This window comes from Eucyclogobius newberryi, unplaced genomic scaffold (genome assembly GCF_026437365.1).
Source record: "Eucyclogobius newberryi isolate DKJ021-1_F unplaced genomic scaffold, fEucNew1.0.hap1 SCAF_2, whole genome shotgun sequence".
NCBI classification, from domain to species: domain Eukaryota; kingdom Metazoa; phylum Chordata; class Actinopteri; order Gobiiformes; family Gobiidae; genus Eucyclogobius; species Eucyclogobius newberryi.
The window spans coordinates 19,679,847-19,707,570 of NW_027315834.1; the positions used below are offsets into that span (position 1 = coordinate 19,679,847).

Sequence of the window (27,724 nt, forward strand, 5' to 3'; positions counted from 1 at the left end):
AGTGCATGATAAAACAATGTAGAAATAAAGCTGCATTGTCAGTTACCGCCTAACATAGTGTATTTTTTAAACAAATGGTGAAGAGGTTTGTATGGGCAGATGTTATTGAAGTGCCTGAATAGAAAATATGAGATAACAGACAAACATGCATACATTAAAAATACAATTTAATACTACAAATCAGTTTTATGTGAGCTAGATTTTAAGTGCATAGGACAGGTTTTTATGTTTTTTCTAATTAGTTTGGTGGTAAAGAACTGGTAAGTATTTATCATAGTTTTGCATCAGTCAAGTTGCAGTTGGTGAAGAAAAGACAAAAACAAAGTAGAAAATGGTGTATAATGTAGCGCTGAGATGTGATCGATGCAGACGGAAAAGTCCATCCAACAAACAATTGACATGGAAATAACACATTTTCCAACATTTAAACATTGATTTAACAAAAAATGTCATGTCTTCATTTGCTGCAATAATTGTGTAAATTAATCATGCTTCGGCCCTTGTTCACTGTATGATTGCTTGGCAACCGTTACCTTGGTCACGTCTTGTTGCCCATCTTCAACCAGGAAGGAAAATGATGAACTTCGTCAACAGGAAAACAGGGCTGGGATTTTGAGTAAAAAAAATCTTATACTAACTATCCCCAATTAAAACTAATAAAAAATAATAGTAATAAAAGTCCAAAGAACAGATGTGGAATACAGGGCTTTCTAAACGCTCGAAGCTCTTTACACATGTCCTTTATCCATTATAATATATAATTCACGTCACACATTAAGGCACAACACTGACGTTTTCACTCGTGGTATATTTGGAAGTACTTGGAAATTACGCTTGTGTATTTAATCTGAGCCGTTCCGATGACATATCATTTGAAAACAGTTTGGTTCATCATCTTAACTCAATCTACTGGACTTTTAGGTGTCACCTGAGACATGTCCCGCACACACGTTGACACAGTTGAAACATGACTGCTTCCATTGGTTTATTTGACGACTCTTGTACAACATAAATATGAGCTGAATGACATGTGATAAAGTAAAAAATTAAAATGCTCATAAAACACTGTACAACAATATTATATAGGCTACTGTTGTAACATAAATCAATATGCAGAGTGTACACATGACTATCAAATAAATATATATACTTTATAAAGAATACATTACAATTTGCCCCATTAGATTTACATGATACACTGATTAAATGTGATTAAGGCTGTGATACATTAGACCTCAATGGACAAGCTGCTGCCATAAAAAAAAGAACATTGCGGTCAGTTTTCAACTTTTTTTCAATGGCTCTTTTCAAATAAAACACTTAATGTAGATGAGTATTACTATTTTGGATATGGGATGATTATGGTTAATGTCATGTTATAGAATAGTACATCTTATAATGTAGTTTATCAAAACCAAAATTCAGTTCAAATGTCTAAAGATTTACCAAGCATTGTTTACATTCAGCTTGTGGCCAATGGTTTGTGTGGCCTGAACCCCATGGTAACTGGAAAGTGCACAGCCAATCCTAATCCCAGAACAGCAATAACTCAATAATGATTACAATTACATGAGTAGATGCTTGAAACATTTCACACAGCATGTTCTAGAGATCTCCATGATACCGTATGTATTTAAGTTTCTGAATCAAATTAAAGATCTAACTTTTCCACAACAATTTAAGTTTTAAGTGCACCTTGTCAATAGGTTGCGTTCACGTTCTAGTATTTGACGGAAGGCATTCATGGGTTTCAGAGGTTATAGAGTGAAATGAGGACCATTGCTATAACAATTAACACAACAAAAAATGATATCCTAAATTGTGAAAAGCTTCAGAGTCAGTTTCAGAACCAGTTCTGCTGCTTTACATTAAAAGAAGGGCCGTATTTCTGCTGGAAATGTGAACCAGTTCAGGTGGAATACTAATTATAAATGTTACATGCTGTACGGCTGAAATACAGCCAAAACTAGAGGCGGCCATCAGGAGAAAAACAACTAAATGCCAACTGTTAGCTAGTAAACAATGTATTGCTATGGCAACAAACACGTGCTCTTATTTGGTGGAAAACTGAGCTGCCCCAGAACCAGCACCTTGGTGGAAAAGACGTAAGGGAGATATACTGTGTTTGAAAGTATTCAAACTGATGATCCACACTCATTGTTTGGTCAGCTTCATAAACCATGTTAATATTATGGCCTGACAACAATCACGTCTAAGGGGTTATTAAATAAGGGCACCATTTTCAGTAGCTATTGTGAAAACATAATTTCACTTTTGTTTATGCTGGCAGAAAATACATTGTAATTACTGGGCCAATCCACAAACAAAAGCTGACAAAGTTCAGAAATATCAACCATAAACTGTTTAAAGGTAAATTGTACCATAGAATTGTGACGTTTTCCCCAGTTCAACGTTAAACCTAAAATGTGATGTCATGTGAACACAACCTATTAAAGCACACCTCTGTGAGTGAGTGGCTGCATGTGGAGCAGCTGAGCACAAGCGTTAGTGAGTACAGTGCAGAAGGTGAACATCCTCAGGGTTAGTAGAACAGCTTCAGTGCACACCAGTCTCCATCCAGGCCTCTGATTGGTTAGTTACACAACGAACACTATGGGCCTGGAAAGATGATTACTGGCTCTGTTGGCAAAAGGCTAATTTATAGTCCTCCCTCAGCCTCGCAGTTCTCACGCAGAACTGAACCATTCGAGCTTCTGCAGAGCTATTATTTTGCATTTATATATTTAATGGCACAATTAACTATCACATGTGCCAAACCTCAGCAGTTCTAAGCTGTTTTTAATAAGATTTCTATATAGTCTTTGTGGATCAAACAATCACAGCTCTTGTGGTCCACGGCACCTCGACGCGAGGTGACTTTTGGAGCAAGAGCTTTCTGATTGGCTGTCGTGTGCGTCGGGGAGGTGTGCGGCACTTTCGCGTAGATTTGACGGAGAAGCATAAATTAGCCTTAAGTGTGGTTTTGTCAAGTATTAATAAAATTAGGTCACTTCTTCAGAACAGGGAAACTTTCTTCTTCATTTCATTGCGTTTCCATAGCGACATGCGGTCAAACTCCACCATTGGCATCCCAAAGATCTGCTCAAACTCCTCTGGAGCCAGGTGCCGCTGAGGATACACACGATGCATCATTTAACACATCTGAAATCTATATTACAGGTAATTTATTTGCGTTTGTAATTGTTGAGAGTTTTACACAGGCTCTGCGTCAACCAGAGAGAACTGACTAGTAAAAAAACATAATATTTTTAGTAGTAGAGGGAGGTGAAATTCTACATACTAATCTAGTTTTACTGTAAACTAATAACATATTTTACACATACAGACCTCTAGTCGTGTGCGGTCAACTCCAGGCGGTGGCTTACAGCGCCCTCTATGGGTCACAATCAGTGCTTCGTAGGGATATATCTGACGGTGAACACAGGGTTTTTATATTTGAGACGGATCTTCTGTACTGTGTGTTAATACACAAACAATCTCACCTTTTGCTCTAAAATACTTGGCAGTGAGGTTCCTCTGTCCATTCTCTCCTTACGATCTCCATTCTACAGAACAACACGCAATCAATAGCACAAAGACGACCATCAGAGAACAAAATCTTTCATACAATTTTTGTTGTAAAAGCCTGATAAAAATTTAGCAATTTTGGTGGAGCGCGCCCTGATTTGACAGAACTTTCCCATAGACATAATAGATAATGCTATGGTTTTCTTTTGTTAAAAATGGAGCATCAAAAGCCGTGAATGCCGTGCACATGCAGAACACACGCAGACGCACACGCACGCACACACACACACACACACACACACACACAATTAGTACAACACTCTTACCTGAGCAGCTGTGAAACATGAAAAGAGAGACAGAATGAGCTCTAGAAACTCAACTTTTCAGACTAAGTAACACAAAATGAGAGGTGTACCTGGTTGTCCTTTGTCTCCATTGGAAAACTCTGCAGACTGCATCTGTTAACACATAATTGGAGGTTAAGCACAGAAACATAATTATCTACATATCAGTACAGTGATTCATGCAGATAGATCCACTGAACATATAGCCTCTGTATTTTGAATACGGCTTGTAACATTACTTTTAGTTTTGAAACACAATGCAATCAACAAATACCTAAATGTTTGTGTAAAAACTACTGCCTAAAGGATTTTGGCTGTAGTGTCAGTGTAGATGTGTTAGACATTATATTCTCTGGCTATTTTAAAGATATTTATTTCAAGAGTTTCAGAAATGAAGCAGAAAGGCAAATATATCTATCCATAGATAAAATGATTTACCAGATGGAATCTTATGCCTGATTTTACGATGTACAACGTCAAAACTAGTACTACTACTACAAAACTAAGATGTTGTCCTTAACTAAACAAGACATAGTACAAGAGATAACAGGCCAAAATATTTAATATTCAAATATGTCACACCCGTCGGTCTCCACCAGGACTAAGGAGACCGGATCTGAACTCCCTGCCCAAACACATCACCAATGACAACCCATGTCTTCAAAACCTCCTTTCAATAACTGTTTATCTTCTGTTTGTCAGTAATTTACACACAACACAGTGCACTTACTCTGGCCAGACCGGTTCCTGTCCGAGATGGAGACTTTGAGGTATTTGTAGACAAACCTGCAGACAGTAAACACACAGTATGTCAAGTGGAAGTCTGCTCTGTGGCTCTGAACATGAGTCTTACTGCCGTGAATGTGTGTTCTGTCAGGCAGTGACTGTGTCTTCCTCCGAAACTGAATGGCTTTCTCCTTCTCTTCCTTCAAAATGAGACGTCCTAGATTGGACTTGATCTGAAACATCAGAGCAATAAAGAGCAGGTAATATCATGTATACATGTATAGCTACATTGTAGACCAGTGGTTCTCAACCTGGGGGTAGGGACCGCATGGAGGTCGTGAAACGATTTCAGGGGGTCCCCAGATCATATGAGGGAAAAAAACTAACTATACAATAGTCTTAAACAAAGCTTGACAGCCTTCAAATGCAGTAGAAAATGTAGATTATTATTTGTTGGCCCACCAAGGTCATTTATCTAGGTCTAGATCTTTAAAATGAAATCAAACATTAGACAGGAGGCTACATTTTCACTTCGGGGTGGCCTACTTTTTATGTTTGAGGGTCGCAGCTGAAAAAGTTTGAGAACCACCGCTATAGACAACTACATATAATACAACTCACATATGACTAATTAAAAAGATTGTATTTAGTTCAGCCACATTCATTTTAGTCTTCTTTTCATAGATTTGAACACATACATGAAGTGTATGTTTGAGTAAATTCAAACCTTTTCGAGCTCCTGCTCTTGTACCGTCTTGACCTCATCTGTGTCCTCAAACTCGTCTTCCTCCGGCAATTTTTTCTTCTTCCACTCAATCTCTACAAACAGCAAATATATATATAAATGAATGAATACAAAATATTAATACATAAAAATAATGCACACACATAGAACAAGTCCCGGGCAATAAACAGCTACGCCCTGCCAGTGATCAAATACCCTGCAGGAATAGTCAGATGGCCAAAGGCGGATATACAGACCACAGATGTTAAGACACGAAAGCACCTGACCATGCATGGAGGGTTCCATCCCTAATCCAGCACCCTGAGACTGTACACTGGCCCTAAGGAAGGAGGCCGGGGACTAGTGAGCGTGAGAGCCACTATCCTGGACGAAACGTCCAAGATCCATAAGTACATCAAGGACAAGGCTCCTACAGATGACGTGCTCAGTGAACTTCTCAGACACTGGAGAACAGAGGATGATGAGGTGCTGGAGGGACCATCATGTGAGGACAAGGCCCTACATGGGATGTACCACCGGAACATAACTGAAGTGGCTGATATCACGAAATCCTACCAATGGCTAGAAAGATCCGGTCTGAAGGACAGAGGCCCTGATCATGGCAGCACAGGAGCAGGCTCTGAACACCAGATCAATAGAGGCCCAGATCTACCACACTAGACAAGACCCAAGGTGTAGGCTGTGCAAAGGGGGCCCTGAGACCATCCAGCTCATTAGATGCTGGCAGGGACAGCATACATGGAGTGCCATAACCAGGTGGCTGCCATAGTGTACAGAAACATCTGTGCAGAGTAGGGACTGGAGACCCCAAGGACAGAAGTGAGAAACACTTCCAAAGGTGGTGGAGAACGACCGAGCCAAGGTCCTCTGGGACTTCCAGATACAGACAGACCGAATTATAATGGTGAACCAATCAGACATAGTGGTGGTTGACAAGGGTCAGAGGAAAGCCGTGATGGTGGACATTGCAGTGTCATGGGATGGAAACATCCGGAATAAGGAACATGAGAAACTAGAGAAATATCAAGGCCTTAGAGAGGAGCTGGAGAAGGTCTGGAGCGTGAAGGTATCGGTGGTGCCCGTAGTGATCGGAGCACATGGGGCAGTGACCCCCAAACTGGAGGAATGGCTTGAGCAGATCCCAAGAAAAACATCAGACATCTCAGCCAAGAAAAGTACAGTGATAGGAACAGAAAAGATACCGCGTAGAACATGGGAGCTGGAGGCTCCCAGAGGCATTTTATATATATATATATATATATATATATATATATATATATATATATATATATATATATATATATATATATATATATATATATATATATATATATATATATATATATATATATATATATATATATATATATATATATATATATATATATATATATGTGTGTGTGCCTTACCCATGGCAGCTAGTGAAGGGGGGCAGGGCCAGTATTCTGTTTCAATCTTGGAGGGTTCGTTGGGGTCCGGTCGCTGTGCAGCAGGGAACTTGGCTGACTGAATCACTCCACTGCCCTCCACATGTTTACTCAGTTCTGTCCAGACAGAGCAACCAGTGTAAGGATAGTTAAAATTCACCAAATGATTATAAACAAACTTACCTTGTTTATAGATGGGAGGCTTTCTGTAAATATTTGCTCCATTATCTAAAACAAAAGATGGATATTGAATCCAGGCAGATGCTTTTCTTTTATTCTCAGAACAGTATATCTGACTTTGAGAATATCGGCCTCTGCCTGATATATCTTCTTGTGCAGAGGATATACCTGGTCTGTGAAAATGTTGTAAGCTGATCTTGCGCTCAGTCTGTAGTTGCAGCGATGATCCTCCAGGAGATCCACAGTCACTCTCTGCTCGTTCCAGTTTCACCTGGACAGTAATATGTTTGCAGTAAGTGATGATAATATAGATGTTATATAGTAGAGTTATGGATAGTATCTAGGCAAGGCAAGTTTATTTGTAGAGCATATTTCATACACAAGGCAATTCAAAGTGCTTCACACAGCAGGAAAAATGCATTAAAATCACAAAGAAATTAGAGAAATACAATAAACAATTTAAGTAATAAAAGAGAAGAGTGCAAAGAAAAATCCTTTCAGTCATGTTTACAGCTAAACAAAACAGCTTTTAGCTTGGATTTGAACATTGTCAGAGTAGAAGCCTGACTCACATGTTCAGGAAGACTGTTCCAGATTTTAGCTGCATAAAACTGAAACGCAGATTCCCCATGTTTAGTCCTGACTCTGGGCACCTGCAAGAGGCCGGTCCCTGAGCTCCTCAGAGTCCGAGATGGTTCATATGGCACTAACATGTCCAAGATGTACTTTGGTGCTAGGCCATGGAGAGACTTGTACACAAGCAGAGCTGCTTTAAAGTCTATTCTCTGAGCCACAGGAGCCAGTCCAGAGACCTGAGAACAGGACTAATGTGATCATACTTCCTGGTTCTAGTCAGGACCCGAGCAGCAGCGTTCTGGATGTACTGCAGCTGTTTTACAGCTCGTTTGGAGAGGCCAGTGAGCAGGCCGTTACAGTAGTCTAATCTACTGGAGACAAACGCATGGTCTCTCCAAATCTGGTTTGGACACAATATTTTTGATTTTGGCAATGTTTTTTAGATGGTAAAAAGCTGCTGATGTTATTGATTTGACGTGGCTGTTAAAATTCAAGTCTGAGTCCATTATTACCCCCAGATTTCTAACTTGGTTTGTAGGTTTTAGAGCGAGACTCTGGCGGTGACCACTAACACTTTCTCTTTGTGTCTGTGGGCCAAAAACGATGATTTCAGTCTTGTCTGAGTTCAGCTGGAGAAAGACGTTTTTCATCCACACATGGATCTGTTGGATGCAGTGACAGTGAATCCACTGGTCCAGATTCACCTGCCGTCAGTAAAACATTGTTCTGAGTGTCGTCTGCATAAATGTGATAGGACACATTTTCACTGCGTATCAACTGACCTAACGGCAGCATGTAGAGGTTGAACAGAAGGGGACCCAGGATTGACCCTTGGGGCACTCCACAGGTCAGGGGCATGTGGTCTGAGACACACGTTACCAATTTCAACAAAATACTTCCTGTCTTCCAGATAGGACCTTAACCAATTTAGGGCAGTGCTAGTGATGCCCACCCAGTCCTCTAGTCTCTGTAAGAGGATCCCATGATCGACAGTGTCAAAAGCAGCACTCAGATCTAACAGAATTAAGACTGAGGCTTTGCCTGTGTCAGTGTTCAGGTGGTTGTCATTTGGCACCTTGATAAGAGCAGTCTCAGTGCTGTGATGAGGTCTAAAACCTGACTGAAAAACATCAAATGAGTTATTTATTAAGAGGAAAATCTGTAAGCTGTTGGTAAACAACCTTTTCAAGGACTTTGCCCCAAAATGGCAGATTACTAAATTTCAATAATGTTACTAGTTCATTGTATGTTTTTAAGATAAGTAACAATCATTTTGCTAATAAATTATATATATATAATGGAAAAAAAAAAACTTCATAATAAAATAAAATAAAAATGTAGAGAAAGTGTTGAAAATGTGAAGCTGAGCCCATGACACACAAGTATAATACATGAATGAAATGCAAAAAAGGAAAAAAAAAGAAATAATCTTTGAAATAGACAAAGCATTGGTTGTATCTTACAGAATACTCAGGAATAGGGAACAGCCGACTCATTGTTTAGTTTGTGTTATGACCTTCCTTTCAGTAATGCAAAGCCAATTTGCAATATGTCATGAAGGGTTCATGTACTGGATAAAATGCAGTAATTTTGTATTCAAGAATCGCAATAAATTGCCAAAACATGGTACACAAGGTACATGGTGCATAAATGCTTTTATTTAAGTAAAGATTTTATTTTGATTTGGGAACAAAAGTTTAGTTTTTACCTCATGGGATCTTGTAGGAGATGTAGAGGGAGGAGACTGAGATCGCTGTTGAAAACACACATTTATTGTATTTGAAACAACTGTTCATTCTATTTAAATGCTCATGTGTTCAAAGTGTTGAGCGTATGCCTACCTCTCTGCGTAGGGCATCCAGCGGTGAGAAGCTGAGGTGAGGCTGGTAAGTCATCATATCAGGCCTTTCCACCTGAAGTATGGTTTTGTCTCTGGGCAGCGCTGCCAAATCTCTGTAACCCACCACCTGATCATCCACCCGCGCCTGCACACGCAAGAATCAAGAGTTTCATTGGTAACAATCTAACTCAGGGATGTAATATGGTCACATGTGTGTAGCAGATCTTACTGTTATGGCAGTGGCTGGGGACCCTGGGGTGATGGCGCCCCTGGAGGAGGGCAGGTTAACTGGGGTGACCCGTCCCTCCACCTGTGACATCATCGCACTCATTTAGGAAACTACAAATATAACATTTTAGTACAAATACAAATGCAAAAACATAATGTTTCTTGAAGTATAGTTTATTTATCTTATTTAATGTATAACTTTGCTTGGATTAAACCTTTTCAAAAACGTATTGGTGCTATTTAATATGTCTAAATGAAGGATTAATTGTACTTTTAATAGGTCAATAAAAATAAAAATGAATAGGTCAATAAAAATGATAAATGTTTATTTCAGGATCTGAATCTGGGAAATCCTTTATATATTTGTGTCTATAATCAAAGTGTAAAGAATGTTTCAACATTTACCTTCTGCATGACTGGAGAAAACCTGTCCTCTCACTGTGGTTTTGGATGGCTGAAAAACCACCAGCATAAAAATATCAGATGATCAGCATTCATAGTATCCATTAGACTCATACTGAATTATAGTCTAGCTCTATACATCATGCACCTGATATAGATGCATTAACCGATGAGACTGCGTGTGAGTTTTGTTGTGTTTATGCTGGTAAATATATACATTAAATGAGGAATGAAATAAAAAAGGTTCTCTGTTATATTGAAAGTTAGAAACCTCTGATATGATTTCAGTGGACTAATGGATTGTCTTAGGCGTTTTACTGCTGCTCTGAGCACAAATCATTCCTTTCAAACAGATGCACCGCATCCCCTGGGCTTTAGAGCAATGGGGACAAGGAGACTGTGTGTAAAACTACACTGATCAGATTGAGGCAGGCTGTTATGGAGCCTCCTCCGGGGACAGTCGCTGAGAGCGGGGGCCAGCAAACAGGGGAGGCAACTTAAGTTTAAATACCGTCTCCACAAATGTGTGGATCTTTCTGCTCAGAGGGGCAGATATGCTTTGTTAGAAGACCACCATTTCCCGGGAAGGCTCCTCCAGGAGATTTCTGCGTGGCCTTTCATCTTCGTCCCAGGGATGCTTTCTCTTCCACACACCACCCCTCTAAACCTCCGCTCTTCACTATGGTACTTTATCAGCAAACCCAGTCAGGCCAACGCCCAGGACGTCCTTAACAGTTATTGCTGGGGTTACACTCCTCCCTTTACAGAATCAACACTACACTGTCTATATACAATTCACTAAAGTGACACATCTGATATATAAGATGGAGTGGTGCACATTCTAAGCAACCACAGTGACTTCTGTACTACTTTATAACACCCACTCCATGTATGAGGGTTGTTGTTTAATCAATAACTTGACATGATTTAAAAACAACAACTTTGCAAATATTCACATTCATTTTGATCATAAAGAAAAGGACTTACACATGGTTAAATTCCTCAAACGAAATAAATCAGTGAGGCTAACTAAGGATTGACACATGATGTTTTGCTTTTCAATAGCAACAATTAAAAAAATACAATTTTTATTTGTATACTTGTGTATACTCAGCATTGTGCACAAGGACAGACAGACCACCAGGACAGTGCAGGCCTACTGAAATAACCCCTGTGACCCACAACAACACTAAATGGCAATTTGATAATATTTTCTACTACTCTCACCACATCAAACATGAGTGACAGTCCTTGTCCTGCGGCCTAGTTCTCAGCCGTTCATGTGGCCTGACTGGTGCGTAAATACGCGCATGAAAAGTGGAGGGAGGCTAAGAAGCAAGTGGTCACGCGTTTGATCTATCCATTAACTGCCTGTGTACTAAGTACACAACATTATTATGTAAAATGTATAATCTTACCCCAAAACAACAAGAAAAAGGACGATGCGAGTTCGATCTCGAGGTGAACGCATCCGGACGAGCCTCTCCGCGGTGAGGACAGAAGAGGAGGAGGAGGAGGAGGAAGGGCAGGAGGCTGTGGCTGTATTTATGAAATGATGTGACCAAGACCCCAGGACCACACGAGCAGGAGCTAAAACAAAACCGTCTCGGTGTCTTCAGTTTAGGTCATCCCACTCCCACGAACGAGAGAACAATCTGTGATAACAAACAATAGGCCTTACGTGTCTGCTTAAAAAAAAAAAATCAACCAAGCGAACCAATCATCGGGAATAGCACCTAAAATACTAGATTAAAGCTATGCACACTGTAATATTTAGTTTAGTTTCCTAAGCCAACGGCACAAACACACTCCTTTAGAATAAAAAATATTTAGCTGTCCTGAGGAAAATGTTCAATTATTTGGTTGGCCACAAGATGGTAGCATTTAACCGAACAACAGTAGCAATTATTTTAGTGCAACGTGTAGTGACCATTGAGCCATGTTTTGACCTTGAAGTACGAGTCATAAGTATGAACGACTACCAACTGCATGAATAATTCACCTTTAGAAACCCTCTTACCATTGATTCGACTTTAACCCATGGAAATATGACAAAATTGGCGGTGGCTGGATGAAGAGCTCGCGCTTTAACGTGTGTGACGTCACTCTAACAAAGAGTAGTAATGGTCAAGAGAGAAGTTTGGTGTGCGTATACTTAGTGTTTAGGGCCTAAACAATGTTTTTGTATTTTAACAATATTACATGGATTGTTTTACAAACAACAAAATATGGCTAATTATTCTTAACTTTATGTTTTGTGGTAGAAATTATTTTTTATTTGCCAGGTCAGACAATTTCAGAGTAAAAAAAGTCAGTGAATTTGTCTTTGCATGTAATTCAACACTCTTCCAGTTTTCTCATCTTTGGCAAACAAACATGGCGTCAGACAGTGCGTTGGCTGCTCTGGTAAATGTTTTAACATGTACAGTTTGTTAGAATGTACAATAGGAAATGCTTTAATACTTGAAAGTATTGCACTTGAAATATTTGATTCTGGCAAATTCTGTGGTTTAACTTTGGCCATAATTGGCATGAAAAATAGGTTACTCGCTGGTTGGCAGCAGCAAACACGTGTAAAATTCCAGTAGTTTGGCTAGGTTCGAACACGATGAACCTACAAAAAGTGTATTTGTTGTATACAGCCAATGTCATACATATCTGTGTTTGTAGATTCAGGCGAGTACTGGATGATGTTGTACTACACGTGTTAAATGAGTTTTGTCTTCCTGTCTCCCAGGGGCCAGAGGGGGCGTCGGCTGCGGCTCACGCGCTCTCTCTTCCAGCTGATGCCTACGGGAATGATGTATGTGAACATTTATCTATTTTACACGCTTACTTTACATATTTATTATATGTTCTAGTTACTATATTACATACCATTAGCATAAGTACAACAGTTGAGTGTGCCGTAAAAGGTCTAAAAAAAGAAAAGAAAATGCTGGACGATATTCTGATTCACAAATGAGGAGATGCAAAAAAAACCCATAACATTGCAAAACCATTCATGTCAATGAGTGATTTTTTTTGTGGATAAGTGTGACAAGGAGCCTCCTGTGTAAAGTGTCCCCAGGTGAGATGCCTGAGCCACCTCAGGTGGATCTTCATCTCCAAGGGCCTGCTGTGGGGGCCTGCAGAGGAAATCATTTTCAACCATGCACATTGTCTGTTCTGAGTCCCAGAATTGTCCCATGAGCTGTGTTGGGCCATGCAACAACCCTGACCAGGACCAGGCCTATTTCTATTTATGGGTTTCAGTTTCCTGGTTATAATTTACCAATGATCCATGGATACAGCTCCAATGGGCTGTTAAACCACAAAGATCAGAAAGAAACAAAATGTAAATACAATGCTATATTATCAAATTTATCGGTTAAAAGTGCATTTGACCAGAGATCAAAATTGTACTCGAATAGGAATAACATTAGTTCAAAATAATATTAATCAAGTAAAAGTAAAACAATAGATAGTGGTCCAAGAAATTATTTGAGTAAGAGTCAAAAAGTACTTGGGGAAACTATGGCTCAAGAGTACTTAAAGAGTAACTGTCTTGATGCAACATCTGATTTATAATGTGAGATAGCTGAAATTGGAAAGACAAAACATTAAATAATGCACAAAACCTGTTATTTTCAAACAATGGACACGGACATGATGCAACACATGCTAAAGTGAGAATGCAGAGAGACAAATGCCATGTTATGTGTGAAGAGAGCAAACCTGGCAATGTTGTGGGACTGACGTGTGTTTGTGAACAGTGGTCAAAGCTGAGTGTTCTGGCAATTATCTGGGAATTATGTGTGAATGGGCCTTAAAAAAACAGACTACACATCGAAGCAGGAACAATTTATACTTCTTTTACACAGAACAGAAAACATTTTCTGAGTTTTACCTTTGCTCATGTACAATCAATAAGTAACATCACAAACTTCAACAATTGGCAAACTGGGGGAAAATCTGCTAATTTTTAGTCAAATCATGTTTACTCTGTTTTAGTAATATGTGTAGTCCAACCCATATCCTTTCCATATCCTATCCAATATATATATTGGTATTGTGAGTAATTTAAGTATGTGCTTTTTTGCAGCCTCGACTTGAAGCCATGTGGGCGATAAAGGCCTCTGAACATGCAGAAGTTTACTTTAATGTAAGCATGTTTTTTTAAAGGTGTATTTATTTCAATCCAATGGCTCACATTTGAAACTGCAGTGGGCTAGTTAGTTACAAATTTGAAATAAACACATTTGTATTTTCTTTGTATATTTCTGAATGTTTTACTGATTTTTTTTACTGACTTCAGCTCATATCGTCTGTGGACCCCAAATTCCTGAAACTTACAAAGGTGGATGACAAACTTTACACTTTATTCAGAGAAACGTTCAAAGATCTTGATATAAAACTGTTGAAAACAGAAGACCTCAAATCAGCTGAAGCCAAAGAGGTAGGTTTTGGTTGCAATTTAATTTATCTGCTCGTTTATTGAACATTTAATTGAATGTGTTGCAGAGATGGCGGTCTTTCTGCAACCAGTTTGATGGAATTGTTGAAGATTTTAACTATGGCACCCTTCTTCGTTTGGACACCAAAAGAGAATACACGGAGGAGAACACAATATTTGGTTTGTTGTTACAGTATGTGGATAAGCCTAACTAAAATGCATTCTAATAAATTCTCTTGATTGCAGCCACACGAGTGCAGTTTTATGCCATAGAGATCGCCCGCAACAGAGAAGGCCTCAACGACACTGTGTTTAAATCCAAAAGTAACAGTTAAGATGGAAAAGCCTTCCTCCCATTGTAAAGTCAATCTTAACATTTACCACAGAGTCCTGTTGTTGATGAATAGGCTGAATATGTAGGCTTCTTTATAATTAAACCCCATGTCAGTTCTGCAACCCAAGCCCACTTCTTTTTATACAGTTTTTTTGTGGTTGCAATTTTAATGACCTGCATAAACTGAATTGTATTGTTCAACGGTGCAAACCATTCTTGTTTTGATAAATGATCAAACCAAAGTATGTTTTATTGTACATCAATATCCCTGCAATGCCACGCATATATTTACATAGTTTTTAGTTAGTATAAATAAATTTAGATTTTAGAGTAAAAATACTCGAGCTCCCTTTGAATTTTTTTTTGGAACTTGTGAAATGTTTTATCAACATGATTACCGGTACATGATATGAAGATCTTTTGAAGTCAAACAGTAGAGGCGTCAAGTAAAATATAGAAAAACCGGACAAAGGCAACTGTAAAAATCGGTAAGATTTATTTGCAGTCACAATGCTTACACTATATGTAGCAGACATCCAAACAACTCAACACAGCTATTCATTCTATGGACCCAACACATTCACATCAGGGACAACAAGTCAAAAAATAGGAACTCAATAAACATCCATGAGTGCTGACATGGTAAGAAATGAGCTAGTTGTCACAAAAGGTTAGCAGCAACGTAGAGAAACACAAGTTGCTAATATCCATTTTAATCAAGTTTCCTTTTATACTGCTCTGAACTTCTACAAATGGTTCGATACATTATTCTTCGGAAATTTTAAACAAAACTGGATTCCTTCAAGGGAGCTCAGATGACATTATGTTTACTGCTGGCAACCCATTAAACCTGGAAACAATGAACTATGACAAAAGTCTTGGTGACCGAACCCAAAGTCATTCTGGGTCCAAACTGTGGCAGCACCATGGGACTGGACACAAGGCAACAGAGCCACTTCACTCCACACAGACAACACAACTCTGCAAACACGCATACACTGCTGGACAATCTCCTCATTATGGGGCAGAACCTGGTCCAAGGAATCCAGAGTGTAAACAAAATGGTTGAAACTGCACCCAGCCTACCAGAGGAAAACATGTAGCCATTACCATGTTGCTTACACATTAGCCATTACAATTTATTTAAGGGAACAAGCAAGTGTCCTTACAGGGCAGAGGGTGGTCGGGCCTAACCTTTAGCGCTTGCTTTGAGCTGAAAGGCCGAGCTGTGACAAGCCAGAAGGGGACTTGGCCGTGCTGAGTTGATTTTTTTGCAGGAGGGAAGTGGCTATTTACATCACTTCAACGTGTTACTCAAATGTACAACCTGGATGCTCTGAATCTCCCTTTTCTGTTAGTGTATGTACCTCTTTTTCTTCACTAAAAAAAAACAAAAAACAAACTAGCCACTTCAGTGCTTGCGTGGCTGCACTCTCCGCTCCCCCGCCTCCTGTGGAAAGCCTGTTCCGCACGCAGACAGATATTTGCAACTCACTCCACTGTAAAAAGCTCAATCACACATTTTCAACTCAACTGTGTCTTAAATTTCATCCATTATAAACATTGTTCAAAATGTTAAGAAAAGAAATGTACACTTGGTTTGGGTTTTCTATACAAGGCAGGCAGAAGCAGATTACTACATTTACCAGTTGTTCCCCCGTACACACTCCAGCACACTCCAATCGGAGTGCAGATGCGAACATGCAAAATCTTTCTCCCTTTAACCTACAATGTGTCCCTCCATTTTCAGTAAGATGAATGGTGTTTCAGACCAATGCAGACGGGCTTTAAAATAGATCTGTATATATTTATATATGCTTTTATCAAAAAGAGCAGGGAGGGCCTGTCTGAGAATGGGCAAGTGAAAACATACAAGCAAAGTGGTGTATTGGCTGAATTTAGCTCAGGTCCCCAAAAATGGCTGTACACGCAGCAGTTCAAGTTGGGGAACGTTTGGAATCCCTGGGCATCCAGGCCCAAGGACGGAGAGAGGCTGATGTAGAGGAGAAACAGGGCGAAAGGAGAGAAGCTGATGTAGAGGAGAAATGGTGAGTTGGTGAGGGGCAGAAAGGCTGTAGCAAAGAAGAGCTGAGAGGAACTCGATGTGTCTGGATAAGATAGTGCTGTGTGGAATGTCAGCTCATCATGTCGTTGCTGTTGACCCCATATGTAGAGTTCTTCATGCTATCGTTCACTTCCCTCCTGAATACGGACAGATTCTGGGTAAATCTAAACAAAACATAAATAATAATACATGTTTTAATTCTGTAATTTATGACAGTTGATCATCTGTGAATTTACCTGTCCCTATTCTTTGTTAAAAGATTGCGCTCTATTCCCTCCATCAGGTTTTCAAAACACAAGTGCATGGCCTGCTGCTTCTCTGGAGGTTGACTGTTAACAATGCTGTTCCTCAGGTCCGCAAAATACTGAAATGCATCCAAACATTATGCATTAACATCAACACTGTTCAAGATTAACTTGTGGTCGTTACCTTCTCGTTAAGCAGAATGAGACCCAAGAGTGGACGTGACATTGACCACTGATTTCGACAGTCTTCAAATATAATAATGTTTAACACCGTCGACAGCATCTGTAATTGAGCAAAGTGTCCTTTTAAGTGAAGATGACTTACATGTAGTTAGTAAGACAATACAGTGCCATGTTTGTGTGCATCATAACCTGCTGAATCATCTCTGGGTGTTGCTGCATGATGTGTAGAAATCTGTCATCCGTTGCCATTGGAGTGGGCCTCTTCTTTGTGGATCGAGACAGCTGCTTGAACAAGTAGGTTACAATGTGGTCTAGACTGGAGCAGCAGCCTGTGCACACCATTGTATCTGAAATACAAAACACATTGTATTAATAAACATAGATCAGCAGCTGCACTTCATTGGCCCAGAAACCGTTGCTTACCAAGTGCAGTGAGTCCTTCTGAGATTGAAGACAAGATGTACATGACCACATGGGGTTCCAAACTGGCAATAAAATTCATGTGGTCTTGCGTCAACACTTCCAGCAAGGAATAGAAAGACTGACTAAGTTTAGGGTAATCCTGGAACAGTAGAAGTTGCAGTTAATACGGTCAATCTAACTTAACTGGAAAGGCGATTAAGTATTGATGAGATGTGCTTAATCAAAGGATTTCTTACAAGCAAGTCACTGTGTGGGATGGATAGCAGTAGTTTAATGAAGGTTTGTAGGGCGTTGTCCAGAGCATCGTCCCCATACAAGCGGAAGACCCCAAAGTTGACGTAGTTACCACTTAGTACGGCTTTGAGCATGGCGAAGCAGACACTGACCCCCTTCAACTTCACACTGTACACTTGGTCTTTAGGAACTTCTCCCAGTGTTAGGATACGATTTCCTTTTGGGGAAAACCAAGGCAGTGTTTAGTTTTCAGTTGATCTTGATGCAAACTTTCAACTAGAGTGGTCATCTGTACCATAAGTTGTGATCATTTTGCTTGTTTCTCTGAATAGCAAGATGCCATTTGGTGACGACACATCAAACTGCAGCCTCTGAGATCTACGCAAAGGAAGGGAAAAAAGGAAATTTGCTTAAACTTCTCATTATTTTGCTTTCTCATTGGGCTGTACAAAATATTGTTTACCGATTGTGAACAAGCTCGGCCATAAGCTTGAGAACAGGTGTGGTGCATGCTGGGTCATGATACCAGAGCTCTATGGCTCGCTGTAAAATAGGCATGTAGGCTGGATATCTACAGGCGCGTGTTAAAGCAAGTAACATGTCACATTCTAAAAGAACACATTTCCCCCCTGTTTCCAACGAACATAAAACGAGGATACATCCAATCAAAAAGCATCATGAAGCTGGTTTTGGCATTAAAGGCAAAAGCGATTCCCCTCAAGTCTCGAACCAGGCCCACCAAAGTCCGCTAGAAAAAATAAATACATCATTGATAATAGACCAGCAAAAATTAGAAAAGCATCTGAGCCTTCTTTACCTTTGCCTCCTGTTCATTGAATGTGTTTGTACTCAACATTTGAGCGACGGTTTCAAATGCTGCTGTTAAAGGAAGCATGAATTGTTCAAACTGGTCTTCATCTTCACCTGTAGGACATGTAGAAGAAAAACACTTCTAAGATTTGTTAGAAATTAAACTATGCAGGACCTGAACTGTAGGTACCTAGATCAACCATTAGTAGACGTCCAAGTGCCGTATAGAAGGTTGTCCTACATCGCATGTCACTGAGATTAGACTGGTTGTTGACTCCCAGGAAAGAGAAGTGCTCGCTCTGATAAGACAAGAAACATCTCTAAAAAAAAAGTAACAATATAATGGTCCACATTGTATTATTTTACTTACCGTATGGTTATTCAGCATAAACTGCACGGCACTGAGCTTAACCAGCTTCCGTACACTGCTATACGTGCACAGGAGTCAAGGGAAAAGTGAGACTTGTCAATGTGAGCTGCTGTTCTTTTACAGGTTTACTTTGAAACTTAAATAAAAGGATATCCTAAAGAAAGGTCATTCAGAAGCTGAAGAGTCTTTGAGGTAATTGGTTCACACTGGCCCCAGTATTTCAAATTGGTGATGCTGGGGAAAAGAAAAGCCATTGTTAAACATACTCCATCAAAATGTACAAATGCGTATGATGTAAATGTAGTTTAGTTCTACTCACATTTTTCCAATAAAGACACTGAGTACCATGGTCTCATCATTCAAGCCCAAAACCTCTGATAGTCGTCTATAAAGCTAAAAGGCAAAAGAAGTAGCATATTGAAGATCCTTCTTTATTTAAAGAGCATTTATTGCCATCTGCACTTAAATGACAATGCATGCTCTGAGCTTGCAGTCAGCTTAGTGTTCAAAACTAAATGTTGATTAAACTAAAGGGGCACACATTGTGACAATCGACACTAAGAAAAATATGACCTGCAACAAGAAAAACAGACATCCAACTTCCAAATCCTCCTTGTAATTGTGCAATTTAAAAATACACTAGTAAAAAATATCCTACTCTAATGTTCTAAAAGGCAAAACAAGGTCTTTAACATTTCACTAATTTCCCCAAAAAATGAGGGTGCTAAAGGCACACCAGACAGTCACAAGGTTTTTGTTTCACTACTTATCTGAAGGTGACATAATGCAGTTTCTGTCCAGGACAAAAACAAAACACTTGTCAGTCTACTGGTACTTGGGTAATGTCATGTTGGACTGACAAATGGTTAAACACGAGCCATCCACGGCAAAGGCTTTGGTCAGCATTAAGCCGCTTGGTTCAATAAACACAGTCCCATGTGACCCACAGCGACAGCAGATTAGTTTCTTTCAAATGAGTAAATAAGGATCAAATTTATAAGACTCACCTTTGATGATTTTTGCACCTGGTCCCCGATGTAAATCTTTCTAAACTGCTCAAAGAAGCTGAGCATTGCTAGCTCTAGCCTCTCGTTGCCAGCCTGGGCAAGCCGCGAGTCTGTCAGATTCATCAGCTGGAGCACCCTGAAAAGAGGATTTTGAGAATGAGCTCAGATGATGATGTGAAAGAGCTGCTACAGTCTTATAATCAGTATAATCAGCTACAATTCTACTGCTGACATTAAAGCAGGTAATTAAGATCATCTTATCTTATTAAGATCATACACAGCTCGGAGAAAAACGCCATGACGAAATGGAAAAGGAGGAAAAGCTATTCGTGTGTGTCAAAGTGATGAAAATCTTGTATCAATGCCATAAGAATTAACAGTTTAAAAATATATTTTGAATCGGCAAAAGTGTGAAGTGGGGGAAAATGTGAAGTGGGGGTTCCGACATGTTTGCATTTATGTGCTTTTATTTAGTTATGTCGAGAATTCCATGTCACCAATCCTCCCTTTAATAGAAGTAACATTTATTGTTATAGCCTTTTCAAAAATGTTATTATTTTTGTTTGTAAACATAAATTGACAAATGAGTTGATTTTGTAAGTTTCCAAACAGCAGGCGACACGTGTTGAGGCCTCAGCTTTTGACCAGTTCTTTCTCTGGCTTGTGCATTTTCAACTCTGACAGGGACCTAAAGAACACACCACTAGACCCCAACAGTCAGTGATGATGTCACTGCCAATGTTGCCACTTGTGAACAAAAATAATAAATGAAATATATGCCTTACCGACAGACTAACTCTCCGTCCATGGCATCCTGCTCATCTGTACTAGCAAACGACACCCGTCCACCGATTACTGCCCCAATAATATAAACCAGCCATGTCAACCGACCTACACAGAGGCACAGGATTGAAGACATTTATCAACGGACAATGGACCAGATTAGTGAAGAGCTGATGTGGCACTCACCCTCTTGTACTGTAATGTCCACAGCACTTGAGTTTGTGGATTGCAGCAGCTCCTGGTATGACTGAGCCGCCTGGTCAAAGAGCTGGACCAACAGAGCACACGTCTTCTCATACTCACACCTTCCAATAGTTGATAACTGGTCCAATTGCTGCTGAACGAGTCCTGCATCGTCCAAAGGGTCTTCTAAACCATCTCTGGAGGGAAAATGACAAGTGAAAGTGATTAAAACATGAAAATGTCTAGTCACATGTTTGTAACACGCTGAGCTTTGGTTACCTAAGGATAACATGGACAGACTCCAGCCGTGATGTGATGTAGGCCTTGGTGACTTCTGGGGTGTATGTCTCCAGCAGATGAGGTTCAGTGGCTTTAACATAGGGAACAGATGCTGCCAAACGCTGCCACAGACTGAGCAGGTAGTGGACACTGTTGGGGGCAAATTCCCAGTGCTAGAGATGGATGAAAGTCAAGTAAATGCACACAACAAGCACAACTTGAATTTGAACATATTTGTTTTATTGTTTATGAAAAACCTAAAGATAATTCAAACTGAGCTCCAGTTGTAATACTTCTAAATGTCCTTCGTATCTACTGGCGAAAAATGAAAAAAAAAGAAAAAAAAAAAAAAAGAATTTGGCACACCCACCTGAAGACTGGTGACTGTGAAGTTTGCTATTAGGCGAATGACTTCTGGGTAGTTTTCCACTTTGACCAGTTCCCCTAACTGGTAGTTGCTTTTGAGCCTCGCCAGCAGGCGACAGAATTCATGATAGTTATTTGGATCTGGTAAACACTGTTAAAATGAACACATGAAAATTATGAGGGGTTCTAATATACAATAATAAAAATGTAGTAAATGTAGAATGCAATATTGTGGACCCAATCCTTCTTCCCTACAGACGTCATTATCACATCTTATTCTATAAAGTCGTAAACGCAACCTATTCAACTCTGATTGGATAATCATGGGAACAAAAACAACAAACATAACCAACTTTTGTGTTTTCAAATATTGTACTTTGCAGTGCTGTCCCATGCACACTTGGCATTGGTCCTTGTTAACACACATAGTACAGCATACTCATTTCTATGACAACAAGCTTCAAGTATTAAATATTTTTCAATAAGATCAATATTTAATTTGAACATTTACATCTTATCTAGGAGACACTGATGTGTACATGTCCAATATAAACTCTATACACTTCTTATATTTTCTACCTTTCAAGTCCAATCAAACCAACCTGTGGGTTTGCCAAAATCCTCTTTACACCGTCCACTAAATGTGAAAGAAACTTTGCCCGTTCTGCATTGTTGAACAAGGACCTCCGAACAGATGCAATCTGGACTAGACATGACAGCACCTACAACACACACATTATTAGGCCCAACCAGACAATTCATCATTTTAATGTAATCCTAACTTACCAATGGAGAAAGGGATGGAGGGATGGAATGGTATAGATTGAAAAATAGCTGTAGCGTGGAGGAATCAAGAAAAGCTGCAAGAGAAATTATAATTTGAACAGCGCTTCACAAAAGTCAATGTCAGCATCAGTTAGAGATGGGAATGGATACGATCTAATCAACATAAATGGCATTGTTAATTAATCTCATCAATGCTTCTTATTAATTCCCAATTATTGTTTTTTAATTCATATCTAAATTGTACGAATAAGAGAGAGACACAAGTATTGTGTCTAAAACTACAATGTTGCAAAACTGCATTTGAAGTTAAATTTTAAAACACATATTGCCTGTCCCTCACCGCCGCGGCGTGTGGTTGTGATGTACACGCAGAAGCATTTGTTCGCTGTGTACGTGCGCCATTTTGGCCCTCCTTGCCACGTGTTAACATGCCTATTAGATCCACACAGACTGCGCTCAAAGTGCAGCCTGACTTGAAGGCTTCATAGATCTGAAACTTTTGCTTTTAGTGAAGGAGAAGGTAAAGAGCGCTGCGCAGGGTCAGAGCTGACATGACATTTAAACAAACAGTGGCTCAACGCAGCAACAATAAGTGGAATTGTTAAGGGAGAAGGCATACGGACTATTCCGATTGCTAAAAATATAATTCTGTTCTCAATTCCCATCTCTAGCACCAGCACAAGCTATGGTTGTATAACAAGTAACCTTAAAACTACCTGATCTCCATGATGTGGGAATTTGTACGGTGCACAAGTCATCTGAGGACTCATCTGTGGAGGTTCCTATGAAATCGTAGTTGAGGCAATTATAGCTGAGTTTGAGCAACTGCATCAGCAGTCCATGCTGAGATTCATCATTTAAGTTGAGATTCTTTGCTGAAGCCTGTGAATATAAACAATTATGAAATGCCTCCAGAGAAAGATATACAGGAAACTGATTCCAATAACTGAACAAAGAGAGTGAGGGGTCTCATCTGATTTGAACATTTACCTGTTTTAAAAGGTTACACGAAAGGGTAAATATGTCGAAAAGAGATGAATCCCTGAAGGATGAAGCAATTTTTCTATGCTTTGTCAAAGGATGTGTAGTGTCGGCCTGAAACACAAACATTATTCATTAATACAAGTTTACAAATGTAACTCTCAAATATTACAAGCAAAGTGTTCTCATAATTTAGTACCTGATTGATCTCATTGGTTAACTGTGATAGAATTGTAACCCCAATGATGCAGTGTTCAACACTATCCTGGAAATAAAAATACATATAATTGTGCATAAAGATTAAATAGAAAAAAAATTGTATGTACATAAACTTACTTGAAGAAAGCGTGTCACATCAGCTATGACATTTCGAAAGACATAGTCGTCTTTCTGACAGTCAAACCAACCCAATTTAGTGATTCTAGCGTAGAGCTGAATCAGGGCTTGAGTCACAAAAGCTGCCAACTTTGGCCGTGTTGCCAGGTAATTCAGCACATAGTTTCCTGTTGAAGAAAGTATTTGTGTTCAAGTCTAAAGAAAAGGTACAATTTGTGGGCAGTGTATGGGAGACTCACGAATGTCGACCCTTTGCTCCAGAGGCAGGGGGTTACTGGTCCTTGACACAAGCTTAGACAAACAGGTTGCAGCCAACAACTGGGAGTATGACGACTGAAAAGAGAACAAAACCAGATTTTTACACTAATAGTGGGTGCCAAATAATAGGGGATTATTTATGTATTAAAACTGTATTTTGTTGTGATGCAATAATATTTTATATTACTATTAGTGTTACAATATCAAAAGTACAGTGATACCAAATTTGTATTTAGTAGCACAATACATTTAACGTATATTGTGTTGCTGGTGTTTAAAGAAAGGAAACTTGTTAACACAAAACATGTGACATATTCCCTCTTTTGATGATTAAATGGGTGTATTTCAAGATTGTGCAGGTAGCGGATTAACAAAGAAATACTGTTTATAAAATATATTTGGTTCTTAAAGGAGACATACACTAAATTGACTTATGTTTTTCCCTCATTCAACCTCTCAAAAGCCGCCTGCATGGTCCATCTTTGCTGTGATGCCATTTACTGTAACGTGCCGTTGTTTCTTTTACCAAGATGTTGTTTTGATAAATATTGCGATTTAAGATTTCCAAAATATAAAATAATGACTAACAGGTGTCATAGATAACTGTATAGCAGACAAAGGCAATAGATGTCTATTAAACATAGTAAACATCATGTGCAATGAATCGATTATTGTATACATTACAATAACGTGATTATTACTGTAGTGTGTGCTTTATCAAATAATGAGGGACTGAGTATTTTGAGGGAGACCATTGCGAATACAGACAATCCAGATTCTAAAAATATACTTGAGGCCTTTGCTTGATTGTACAGCAGGATGTTACAAAACTCGATCGGGCCAATGTCATGTTATTGAATACTTACACTGCCTCGCTCAAGAAGAAGCTGACATTTGCTTAGACAGTCAGCGCCGTTTGTAAACTCCACCAATGCCTTTTCTGCCTGATGTCGAACTGTTGTGTCGGTCGTCTCATACAACTGCTTACATAGGCTCTCCAGCTCGGCAAGGCCCTAGACAAAGATAGAGAAACGGAGAGGGATATCAGCGTCAAACAGATCCATATGGTTGACACAAATCACCTACATGATAATAGAAAGAAATAACGTACAACAGTTTTATTGACAAACATAGCACTTGTCATTTACTTGATGAAGCGCAATTAAGTTCCTAAAGCTTGCATTAGTTTAATAACATAAATTAACACAAAATCATAGTTTGCATACAATAATGGCATTGAACTGAGTGACTGCAAATAAAACAGAGACATCACATCTGCCGGCATGTTGGCAGTAGATAACAGACCAAACCTTGTCATTACTCTGCTCTGAATCAGGTCTTATTCCATCATTATAACTCCCATTCAACGTTTCTATACAAATATCAAATGTATATAAAACGTATACCTTATTTAAACGTGACATACACCCCACGCAATTGATATAGTTGCACACTTTCTTATGACTGGTCTGTCATTGTAGAACGTTACAATAACCTTATTATATTTACAATCTTTAGGAGGTTGTTGGATGAAATTGCCTGATAAGTGAGAATTATTTGATTTAATGCCGTCACAATGATGCTGGCTTAAGCTGCACTTTGCAGTCCAACATGCACTTCTGTCGCTCCTGAACATGTGTCCAATCCAAACTCAGGAGCTAGCTTTTAGCCGTAAGCTAAACATAACAGTAAGGTTACAGGATAATTCAGCAAACGTGTAATTGAAAACGATCACGGCAGTGCAGTTTTATTACAGATGTTAGATGTGTACTGTGGTGAGCGACATAAAAACAAAGCTGTTTTAGTCTGAAAAGTGTCAAAAAGTAAATCATCTTTTCAAAAGGGCTCGGGCGGGAGAAACAGAACTAACGCTACAGCCCGATGCTAGCGTTAGCTTAGCGGATTGAAAGCGGATTTTTACAACAATCGGCAAACTCAAACATGCAGCACTCTGCCTCTTAAGACTCAATAAACTGTATGTGAACACATAAATCATATAGCGGCGTCCACGTGATAGTGTGCCATTGTAAAAAATATGTTTTGTTTTGTTTTTGCTAGCTTGCATCTTTTCGTCCTCAACATACCCATTTGTGTTTAATTGTTTAAGTTACGTGAATAGAATAACGGCTGCCGCAATGCACCGTATCCTTACGATAATGAACTATTAAATAACAAAAACATCAAACATTTAACTGCACCAAAAACAACGGCGCGGAGGCTTTTGTTTACGTTTTGGGAGCCAGTTTGAGGCTCAGAGCTAGCATTAGCTCATAGTGTTATGAGCCAAGTCTGAGCAATGACAGCAGGCCACAAGTCAACACAGGCACCCCATCCTTTCTTTAAGCATCTCACACTAAACACCGCAGGTTTGTTCACATCCCGAAGTCACAGCTGCTACCACCCAAGACACACCACCCGGAAATAGCAGGCCGACTTTAATTCAGGCGTTTTAGAATGTATTATTGATAAAAACATGAAACCTCTTCTTACCTGCACATGATCCGCCATTTTTCTCCATTTCATGCACCTCACACTCCCCGCTTATGGCTATAGACAGTGACAACAGCGCCCCCTCAGGCCGCCACCCATAACCACATCAACTGTGTGAGGACTTTTGTATTACAAATAACCAAAACAATTCAACTATCTTCTTTTTTAAATAACTCTAAACACCCATAGTCAAGGCACAGTAAGTAATCTATTGATACTAAATATTCATTTAAAATACAGCTTAAATCTTTATTATTAACGTTAGACAAAAAAAGACCATGACTTTGTTGCAGTTTTAACTGACATTATGATAAGCTACATTCACTGACATGTATCTTCCAATGAACGGAAAAGTAAAACGTATTTTCTCTGCACTTTCGTTTTTCCCTACCGAGTGGGAAACATAATGAATCGTTTGCTTTTTCCTCAAGAGGGCGGTGTAAGATAAGCTTATAATATTTTTTGCTTGCGCGCGAAGTACATTTCTTTTCAAGCAGTCATTCGCTCTCTCACATATTTTCAGGGATTTTGAATGAAAAGGTTTGTAGATTTGTTTCTATACACACACATCACAACTATGGCACAGAACCATTCTGTCCATGGGTTGCCCCCATAGCAGAACAAAAAAACTGGTGATACAAATTATACTTTACCCGTACAGTATTGTCATAGTAATTATTTTTATTTCTAATCAGTGCTTTTTGACAATTAGAGGCAATAATAAAGTGACAGATGCTCTATAAATTGTATTAAATAATAGGAATTAAATAAATGTCTGACCTAAACAGCACTCACAAGACCACACACAGCCCCACAAAACAACTGAAATACCAAAAAGTACTTGGACTTGATGCTTAGTCTCTAAACACCCTAAGCACCTAAATCTTATAGCTACAAATTTGTCTTTTACTTTCTGCTGTTGTCCATATAAATTCTTATGACTGAAATAAAATAAAAAAATCAATAGATTTCAGTCGACTAAGACACCATCAACTTATTGAATAAACGACTAAAGGTCAATGGCCCTAATACAAATTATTCCAACTGTATTGCTTGTACCACCAAATCTATGGGAAACACTGATGTAAAATTATATTTTGTGCATTATATATTTTTTTATAATGCACAAAATTAGGTATTTTCAAAGGATAAAGCACAAA

At 39.2% G+C, this 27,724-nt stretch overlaps 3 protein-coding genes across 6 annotated transcripts; 1 reads left to right on the forward strand and 2 right to left on the reverse strand.

Annotated features, from left to right (window-relative positions):
• Nucleotides 1–2,991: 2,991 nt before the first annotated feature.
• On the reverse strand, nucleotides 2,992–11,613 carry dmtn (dematin actin binding protein). Of its 2 annotated transcripts, none has more exons than XR_011928128.1 (14): nucleotides 11,415–11,613; nucleotides 10,000–10,048; nucleotides 9,596–9,676; nucleotides 9,368–9,511; nucleotides 9,235–9,279; nucleotides 7,119–7,221; nucleotides 6,954–6,998; nucleotides 6,753–6,887; nucleotides 5,326–5,417; nucleotides 4,603–4,831; nucleotides 3,944–3,986; nucleotides 3,504–3,566; nucleotides 3,349–3,429; nucleotides 2,992–3,129 (listed from the first exon to the last, which is right to left on the reverse strand). XR_011928128.1 is itself a non-coding variant. In XM_072454164.1 (14 exons), exons 1-14 carry the CDS (start codon nucleotides 9,683–9,685, stop codon nucleotides 3,016–3,018), a joined length of 1,125 nt encoding a protein of 374 aa, XP_072310265.1. In that variant the 3' UTR covers nucleotides 2,992–3,015. The 2 variants fall into 2 exon arrangements, 1 of the variants encoding a protein (XP_072310265.1); XM_072454164.1 differs by lacking the exons at nucleotides 10,000–10,048; nucleotides 11,415–11,613 and adding an exon at nucleotides 3,855–3,862 and having other exon boundaries at nucleotides 4,603–4,658; nucleotides 4,726–4,831; nucleotides 9,596–9,685.
• Nucleotides 11,614–12,342: 729 nt separating this feature from the next.
• Nucleotides 12,343–15,005, forward strand: pbdc1 (polysaccharide biosynthesis domain containing 1). The gene is made up of 6 exons (XM_072453590.1): nucleotides 12,343–12,402; nucleotides 12,734–12,799; nucleotides 14,081–14,140; nucleotides 14,294–14,434; nucleotides 14,500–14,611; nucleotides 14,678–15,005. The coding sequence occupies exons 1-6, from the start codon at nucleotides 12,373–12,375 to the stop codon at nucleotides 14,764–14,766; spliced, it is 498 nt and encodes a 165-aa protein (XP_072309691.1). The 5' UTR covers nucleotides 12,343–12,372; the 3' UTR covers nucleotides 14,767–15,005.
• A 239-nt stretch (nucleotides 15,006–15,244) lies between these two features.
• On the reverse strand, nucleotides 15,245–26,650 carry xpo7 (exportin 7). Of its 3 annotated transcripts, none has more exons than XM_072454167.1 (28): nucleotides 26,565–26,650; nucleotides 24,941–25,087; nucleotides 24,056–24,149; nucleotides 23,817–23,983; nucleotides 23,680–23,745; nucleotides 23,490–23,594; nucleotides 23,216–23,381; nucleotides 22,500–22,573; nucleotides 22,316–22,435; nucleotides 21,718–21,864; nucleotides 21,348–21,520; nucleotides 21,072–21,265; nucleotides 20,888–20,993; nucleotides 20,103–20,238; nucleotides 19,415–19,488; nucleotides 19,249–19,329; nucleotides 19,096–19,159; nucleotides 18,916–19,024; nucleotides 18,733–18,839; nucleotides 18,575–18,663; nucleotides 18,379–18,486; nucleotides 18,211–18,293; nucleotides 17,918–18,132; nucleotides 17,682–17,820; nucleotides 17,448–17,605; nucleotides 17,260–17,358; nucleotides 17,067–17,194; nucleotides 15,245–16,994 (listed from the first exon to the last, which is right to left on the reverse strand). In XM_072454167.1, exons 1-28 carry the CDS (start codon nucleotides 26,595–26,597, stop codon nucleotides 16,901–16,903), a joined length of 3,276 nt encoding a protein of 1,091 aa, XP_072310268.1. In that variant the 5' UTR covers nucleotides 26,598–26,650; the 3' UTR covers nucleotides 15,245–16,900. The 3 variants fall into 3 exon arrangements, with proteins under 3 accessions (XP_072310268.1, XP_072310266.1, XP_072310267.1); XM_072454165.1 differs by having other exon boundaries at nucleotides 18,733–18,846; nucleotides 18,914–19,024; XM_072454166.1 differs by having other exon boundaries at nucleotides 18,733–18,846; nucleotides 18,914–19,024; nucleotides 19,096–19,155; nucleotides 19,245–19,329.
• Nucleotides 26,651–27,724: the final 1,074 nt, after the last annotated feature.